The sequence below is a fragment of the Oncorhynchus tshawytscha genome, unplaced genomic scaffold, assembly GCF_018296145.1.
Source record: "Oncorhynchus tshawytscha isolate Ot180627B unplaced genomic scaffold, Otsh_v2.0 Un_contig_3305_pilon_pilon, whole genome shotgun sequence".
Lineage (NCBI taxonomy): Eukaryota > Metazoa > Chordata > Actinopteri > Salmoniformes > Salmonidae > Oncorhynchus > Oncorhynchus tshawytscha.
Window position 1 is genome coordinate 41,114 of NW_024609365.1, and position 8,887 is coordinate 50,000.

Consider the following 8,887-nt stretch of genomic DNA (forward strand, 5'->3'; position numbering starts at 1 on the left):
GACTAGTCTCCCAGTCCCTGCCGCTGAAAAACATTCCTACAGCATGATGCTGCCACAACCATTCTTCACTGTAGGGATGGTGCCAGGTTTCCTCCAGACGTGACACATTCAGGCCAAAGAGTTCGATCTTGGTTTCATCAGACCAGAGCGTCTTGTTGCTCATGGTCTGAGAGTCCTTTAGGTACCTTTTGTCAAACTCCAAGTGGGCTGTCATGTGCCTTTTACTGATGAGTGGCTTCCGTCTAGCCACTCTACCGTAAAGACCTGATTAGTGGAGTGCTTTGGAAGGTTCTTCCATCTCTACAGAGAAACTCTGGAGCTCTGTCAGAGTGACCATCGGGTTCTTGGTCTCCTCCCTGACCAAGGCCCTTCTCCCCCGATTGCTCAGTTTGGCCGGGCGGCCTGCTTAAGGAAGAGTCTTGGTGGTTCCAAACTTCTTCTATTTAAGAATTATGGAGGCCACTGTGTTCTTGGGGACCTTCAATGCTGCAGACATTTTTGGTACCCTTCCCCGGATCTGTGCCTCGACACAATCCTGTTTCTGAGCTCTACGGACAATTCCTTCGACCTCATGGCTTGGTTTTTGCTCTGACATGCAATGTCAACTGTGGGAGATTATATAGACAGGTGTTAGCCTTTCCAAATCATGTCCAAGCAATTGAATTTGCCACAGGTGGACTCCAATCAAGTTGTAGAAATATCTCAAGTGTGCTCAATGGAAACAGGATGCACCTGAGCTCAATTTCGAGTCTCTTAGCAAAGGGTCTGAATACTTATGTAAATAAGGTATTTCTGATTTTTAAAATGTATAAATTAGCAACCATTTCTAAAAACCTGTTTTCACTTTGTCATTATTGGGTATTGTGTGTAGATTGATGGAGGAAAATAAAAATATATTCCATTTTAGAATAAGGCTGTAATGTAACAAAATGTAGAAAAAAGGAAGGGGTCTGAATACTTTCCAAATGCACTGTAGCTCATAAGGTCACATGGCGTCAGAAGTGGCATCCGAACCCACATCTAAAGTAACAGCATTGGCTTCAAGACTATGTTTTAATGAAGTCCAGTTACAGTACTATATTGCATTTAAAAGAAAGCCATAAACACTGTTACAGCAAGGGCTAAATACAGTTGAAGTTGGAAGTTTACATACACTTAGGTTGGAGTCATTAAAACTCGTTTTTCAACCACACCACACATATCTTGTTAACAAACTATAGTTTTGGCAAGTCGGTTAGGACGTCTACTTTGTGCATGACACAAGTCATTTTTCCAACAATGGTTTACAGACAAATTATTTCACTTATAATTCACCGTATCACAATTCCAGTGGGTCAGAAGTTTACATACACTAAGTTGCTCCTTGGGAGCAATTTCCAAATGCCTGAAGGTACCACGTTCATCTGTACAAACAATAGTACACAAGTGTAAATACAATGGGACCACACAGTCGTCATACCGCTCAGGAAGTAGACGCGTTCTGTCTCCTAGAGATGAACGTACTTTGGTGTGAAAAGAGCAAATCAATCCCAGAACAACAGCAAAGGACCTTGTGACGACGCTGGAGGAAACAGGTACAAAAGTATTTATATCCACAGTAAAACGAATTAAATATATCGACATAACCTGAAAGGCCGCTCAGCAAGGAAGAAGCCACTGCTCCAAAACCGCCATAAAAAAGCCAAACTATGGTTTACAACTGCACATGGAGACAAAGATCATACTTTTTGGAGAATTGTCCTCTGGTCTGAAATATAACTGTTTGGCCATAATGACCATCGTTATGTTTGGAGGAAAAAGGGAGAGGCTTGCAAGCCAAGATCACCATCCCAGCCGTGAAACACAGGGTGGCAGCATCATGTTGTAGGGGTGCTTTGCTGCAGGAGGGACTGGTGCACTTCACAAAATAGATGGCATCATGAGGATGAAAATTATGTGGATATATTGAGGCAACATCTCAAGACATCAGTCAGGAAGTGAAAACTTGGTAGCAAATGGGTCTTCCAGGTGGACAATGACCCCAAGCATACATCCAAAGTTGTGGCAAAATGGCTTAAGGACAACAAAGTCAAGGTATTGGAGTGGCCATCACAAAGCCTTGACCTCAATCCCATAGAAAGTTTGTGGGCAGAACTGAAAAAGCGTGTGCGAGCAAGGAGGTCTACAAACCTGAATCAGTTACACCAGCTCTGTCAGGAGGAATGGCCCAAAATTCACCCAACTTATGTAAACTTCTGACCCACTGGTAATGTGATGAAAGAAGTAAAAGCTGAAATAAATCATTCTCTCTATTATTATTCTGACATTTCACATTCTTAAAACAAAGTGATGATCCTAACTGACCTAAGACAGGGAATTTTTACTAGGATTAAATGTCAGGAATTGTGAAAAACTGAGTTTAAATGTATTTGGCTAAGGTGTATGTAAACTTCTGACTTCAACTGTAGTTTAGGACTATGCTAACTATACTGTAAACCTCATAATAATATGTCAGCGTGGTTTCATTTGACACTTTTCTCCATCAATGTGTGCTATAAAAAGTTGATTATTCAACTAGAGTTTAGTCAACTGAGCGAAACATAATTACTGACCTTTTTATAAAGCACATTGCTGAAGAAGTGTCAAATTAAATCACACTGCAAGATTATAATGAGTTTTATTGTATTTGTCACCCCAAGTGTTATCAGTGCAGTTGTAGTCCAGTATTCTAGGCCAAATCCTGGACTCCAGTACCAACAATCCCCCTGGGCCAGGTTCCTTGTCGGCTGGCCCAGTTAGAGTTTTCTATGAGGAACATCAGACAGTTCTCACTGGGGATGTACAGTATAGCAGACTCAATGTGGACTTGGCTCAGTTCGAAACTCCTCTAAGGCCTAATTTATAACCTACATAGGTACGGACGCAAGAACTACGATTAGCTTAGCAAAATGGTGATCCTGCGTAGTCGCATTGCAAAAATACCCTAACGTGTGCAGCTCCGCAATTTGTAACTCAACCCAAGTACGCAGATCGTCATTTTGAGTAGCTAATTGTGTTCTTGTGCTGCATACGTATGTACGTAAGGTATAAATGATCTAATTGCTTTCTAAACCAGTGATCTGGACATGTTCATAAAGTGCCTCAGGGCTAGACCGGTTTTGCTTTTTAAATTATAATGAATAAGGAAGGAGACCTGATCTTAGATCAGCACTTTTACTCTGAGATGCTTGATTGATGTATACTGTACGGTCCCTGACCTTTTCACAAATCCTGCTGTATTAGTCTAACTGGAGTATTATGCAAACGATGAACTGAAGAACACTAAAAAGAATCTCATAAATGAATAGTGAACAGCTAGATAAAAACATAATAAAACCCTCAGAAAACCACAGGCTTTGTTATGCTGAGTAATATGCTGTCATCTCTCCACTGAACCTCTTCTTCGAACTGAAGACAAAAAAGTGAACGATAAAACAGTATCACAAAACAATAAAGAGTAAGTATGGCAACCACTTCACACAGCCAATATTCATTTCAAAGGACACCTAAAAACAAAAGTTCTACTTTGCGAGAGAGAGGTCCAGTCACACAGACACAGGAACAGTCAGAACAGTTGTCTTTTATTGTGGTATATTCCAGTTTACACCTGTTGCCATGATGTGTGCATCTAACTATTTACAGACTACTACAGTGTGCTGCGGCTCACAGTTCCTGTGTTGAAGGCAAATCCACTGGGTAATCATTACACTGCTCAGGGGAGAAGTTTCCCCTAGGTACAGATGTAGGATCAGCTTCCTCTCCCCAATCCATCGGTGAGGAAAATGCTAAAGTGACCCAAGATCAGCATCTAGAGGCATCTTCGTTAGGTCAGCGTTTTTCATCCTGAATCTTGTTCTGGAGGCAGCTCGGCAGAGTGGTCACTAGAGGGCGCAGCCACAAAGTAATAAAATCTGATTTTAAACCTAACCCTAACGTTAACCACACTGCTAACCCTAATGCCTAACCCTAACATTAAATAACATTTTTACAATATAGACAATTTTGACTTCGCATCTGACCCATCTAAGGAGGATTCGCTCAATTCTGCCTCCAGAACAAGACTCATGACAATGAAAGTCAACCGGCAGTAACTTCACCCTTCACCCATTAGGTGTGGGGCTCAACTCCAGTCCTCTCCTAACGGGCAAACCTCACATCAAACTGAGTGGTCCAGTGCTTCATTATCAGGTTATTGTGTCTACTTTTGAATGATTATATTAAACAAGAGAAATTCTAATGTTTACAACCTGAAGTGCGTACTTCCTCATGTTCATTTTTGCAGTATGACAATGTTCTCTCCCATTTGTGCCAGGAACACCTGAAGTGGCAAATAAATCACTAGCATAAAAGGTTGTGTTCCAAGCCAACTACATTGCAGACGTTGCATTGCATCAACCAACGGTTGCTTGCCACGTCATCGACTGCAGTCAGGCATCAGATTGCTCCATCATAGGATGTGGTTTGCTGATATCTTAAACATCTATCCAGGCGTTTTGATATCTGCCAGGAGTCTGCAATGTAGTCAGCCTGGAACACAGCCTAAATGAACTAACTTGAGAGGGAAACCAAGGAGGACTGGAGTAGAGCATCCCCTGGTTTACTGTTAACTGGGTGACGTGTGTGTGATCGGCCATCTTGGTTTGCGTACTGTCTCTGAGCTCAGGTTCATGAGTGGAGATGTGAATCTCACGTTGTGTCCCAGAACTATGAAATAGCTTCCCCAACCTTTCATCACCACCGCTACAGTTGATGATGAGACAAGGACGTTCTTCAAAACTATTGGGACACAGCCTTAACGGCAGGCAGTTTGCATTCAGTGGTTTTAAGGCCTCTTAGGAGACTAGATGGGTAGGCAGGGCTTGAGTGGAGGGACTGTTTCTTTACTTGAATCAGATTCTTACGAAGTGTTACAATGCCTTATAAACATTCATAGCACATTCAAACCACATTGGAATGCAGTCATGGACCGTTACCAAACTGTAAAGTAAAGCAACGAGGCACGGGGCTACTAAGATGTCATCCATCCACGATACATCATAACCTATGGTGTTGTATTGCTTAATTAATACAACATGTCATAATGCTCTATAGAAGGTGCTATGAATGTTTATAAGGAGACACAGCACCTCATAAGAAGCTTCTGCAAGTGTTAGTGTTTCTGACAGCCTGAGAGATTGGTGCAGTCGATACCGCTGACTGAACTAATACAAGTGTCTCTCCCAGTGACTGAACTAATACAAGTGTCTCTCCCAGTGACTGAACTAATACAAGTGTCTCTCCCAGTGACTGAACTAATACAAGTGTCTCTCCCAGTGACTGAACTAATACAAGTGTCTCTCCCAGTGACTGAACTAATACAAGTGTCTCTCCCAGTGACTGAACTAATACAAGTGTCTCTCCCAGTGACTGAACTAATACAAGTGTCTCTCCCAGTGACTGAACTAATACAAGTGTCTCTCCCAGTGACTGAACTAATACAAGTGTCTCTCCCAGTGACTGAACTAATACAAGTGTCTCTCCCAGTGACTGAACTAATACAAGTGTCTCTCCCAGAGGTGCTCAGTTAGTCAACAGTAGAAACGTCTGTATTAATACAGTATTTACGGTATTAAACACTGTCACAAGGCAGAGAATAACTCCCTACTTCAGAGCTCCCTACTGCAGCTATGTGATTTTGGCTAGTAGTTAAACTATCTAAAGCAAGGAAAGGAGAGCAACATTCAACTTAATTCAGCTCAAGAGACGATGAGAAATGATATGTGTGTTTTGCTTCTCTCTGTGAGTAATGCTACATTCAATACATTCAGGTTCTGTAGTGTTTTATATTGTTTTTACAATCTACTGTATGTACTGTCTGTTATTCCTCTATTTCAACTACAGTACTTCAATATACTGTATATGTCTATTTAGAAAAGGCATTGCACAAAATCCCATGAATTAAAACTCTGGTTATTATAATAATAGATTAAGATAAATAATATCTGGTGCACCTCATCACATTCTACCAGATAATTCATCCAAAAATAACTCTCATTAAAATACATTATACAGCAATTATACTAAAATAAAAATATCAGAAGCTGTGTACAGAAACAAATCCAGCTGTCGACCATATACTGTACAGATCATCTGTTTCAGTTCACAAAAACATTGGCTGGGTAGCCGCTTTGTTGCTTTTGTTTGAATTGCAGATTGCCCCTTTAACGAAGAGAAAAAGTGAAATAAACATTGGACTCGTAATATTCTGGAACATCGTTCACCAATACAATATACATGTAAATTGTGACATTGTGTACCGTCTGTCTTTCATCATAAATACACAAATGTCAATCAGTAAATATAGGCAACAATAGAAAAGATCAAACTTGCAACATTCCCGTCTGAACAAAGTCATTTTGAATGTGTACTGACGATTTCCTAATACCAATGCCCATCCCGTGGCATAACAACTAAATCATGTAGAAAAGAACATAGACTTGATTCCAATACCACAAACATAGGTCAGATTCACATTAAACAATACATGTACCTCACTCTTCAAACGTCCACATAGCCAATCAGAGGGCTGCTCCTGTAATTGGACTGATACCATATAGCTCACACGTATTCAGTCCTTTTACAATTAGCCAGAATAAACAGGGGCCGAGGGAAAGTGTGCGACTTGGAGCACTTCGTAGAGCACGACTTGGAGCACTTCATGACTTCATAGTGCATATGGGCACAACGATGACCAGGATCACAGTGCAGGCGGCCGCGGCAATCAGCGCTCCAATCTTGCACACCTTGGCCCTCCGAAACTCCGCTTCCTTCCTCTTCAGCAGCGAATCGTAACCTGGCGTGTAGATATCCTCCATCCAGTACTCCAGGTTATTGGGGTTCAATGACTCCTGCGTCTGAAAAGGAAAGAAGGGGTTTGGGGTAGAAAGGACATTTGGAGTTCAAGTCAAACAGTTTTGCCCACTGGGATGTGATTTTAGCAGGGTTTGGGGGTGGAAAGGACATCTGGAGGTCAAGTCAAACAGTTTTGCCCACTGGGATGTGATTTTAGCAGGGTTTGGGGGTGGAAAGGACATCTGGAGGTCAAGTCAAACAGTTTTGCCCACTGGGATGTGATTTTAGCAGGGTTTGGGGGTAGAAAGGACATCTGGAGGTCAAGTCAAACAGTTTTGCCCACTGGGATGTGATTTTAGCACGTTGGGGTCATTTAGATTTTTTCGCCAGTCAACTCAGAAAGTAAACTGAATTTTAAAAAATATATATTTAAAAAAATATAATTATATTTTCAATGAATTCTTAATAAACTGAAAAAGAAAGGTATTTATGTCAAAAGTTGTAACGTAAAAAAAAAAAAATCTAATTCACTGCCTGAACTGAGTAACTTCAATTCAAATTGAGCCCAACCCTGGATTTCAAATAGAAAGGCTACGTCCCAATTCTGCACTCTTCTTGCAAAGTGCACACTTGCACACTCCTAGTCATGGATTTAAAATAATTGGATTGTTGTAAACATTGGCCAGAGGGAGCTTTCACCATTGGGAAATGCATTATGGAAAGTGTGCAAGTGCACACTTTGGGAAAGGGGTGGAGATTTGGGACTCAGGCCAATGAGGAAGCAAGAGATTAAGAGAGAGATGGATTTAGTGGATCTGAAAGACAAAGAGGGAGAGAGATAGGGCAGTGAAAGAAGAAGACAGTTAACGAAGGAGAGAGCTACTCTGAGTCTGTCTTATGGCAGAATGAGTAGGGACAGCAGTATTCAAATGATTCATTCAAGTGTTATTGTGACACGCACAAATGTGGTTCTGCATGACGACTTCCTCACTGTACAGTATACTAGGGCCAAGTTACATTGTCGAGAATTTAGAACCACATTGACTGAAACAGGACGGTGGGAGAGAGTTTATGTAGGTGAAGCAGAGAGGTACATTTCATGAAGAATGCATTGATTATTGAGGAGTTATTATTATTTCATTCCGGTTGAAACAGGACAAGAGGCAAACAGATTGAATTCCCTTCTTATCCCATGTCTCATATGGTTCGTATGCTATGGGGGGCAAAAATGATTCTTCCAAGATTGGATTTCTAGCAATCATACATTGATATTTTAATTGACTCTCACATTTCAAAGAGAGATTCTAAGAGAGAGCGATGGAGAGAGAGAGAGAGAGAGAGAGAGAGAGAGAGAGGGAAAAAACAGGAGAGAGAGATAGAGAGGGAGAGAGAGGGATCAAACAAGAGAGAGAGATCAGAAGAGAGAGAGCGAGAGAGATATAGAGGGATAGAGAGAGAGGGATAAAACAAGAGAGAGATCAGAAGAGAGAGAGCGAGAGAGAGATATAGAGGGATAGAGAGGGATAAAACAAGAGACAGAGATCAGAAGAGAGAGAGCGAGAGAGATATAGAGGGATAGAGAGAGAGATCAGAAGAGAGAGAGTGAGAGAGAGAGCGATAGAGAGAGAGATCAGAAGAGAGAGAGAGAGAGAGAGAAAGAGAGAGAGAGAGAGAGAGAGAGAGCAAGAGAGGGATAAAACAAGATAGAGAGATCAGGAGAGAGAGAGCGATAGAGAGAGAGAGCGATTGAGAGAGAGATCAGAAGAGGGAGCGAGAGAGATCAGAGAGAGAGAGAGAGAGAGAGAGAGAGAGAGAGAGAGAGAGAGAGAGAGAGAGCGAAAGAGGGATAAAACAAGATAGAGAGATCAGAAGAGAGAGAGAGAGCGATAGAGAGAGAGAGCGATAGAGAGAGAGAAAGGGATAAAACAGGAGAGAAAATAAGACAGAGAGAATCAGCAGGAGCCAGCAACCTCATTTTCCACTGCTCTGCATGGACATGTCCTATGTGGCTCTCCTCTCAGCATCCAAGATCCAGCAA

At 41.6% G+C, this 8,887-nt stretch overlaps 1 protein-coding gene across 1 annotated transcript in view; it reads right to left on the bottom strand.

The window, feature by feature from the left end:
* Positions 1-3,580: 3,580 nt before the first annotated feature.
* LOC112240971 (major intrinsically disordered Notch2-binding receptor 1-like) overlaps positions 3,581-8,887 on the bottom strand; it is a 51,827-nt gene continuing 46,520 nt past the window's right edge. Inside the window, exon 5 of the mRNA XM_042315015.1 lies at positions 3,581-6,911. Coding sequence (XP_042170949.1) covers positions 6,714-6,911 — 198 coding nt within the window. The 3' untranslated portion in view covers positions 3,581-6,713. The remainder of the gene's footprint in view (positions 6,912-8,887) is intronic.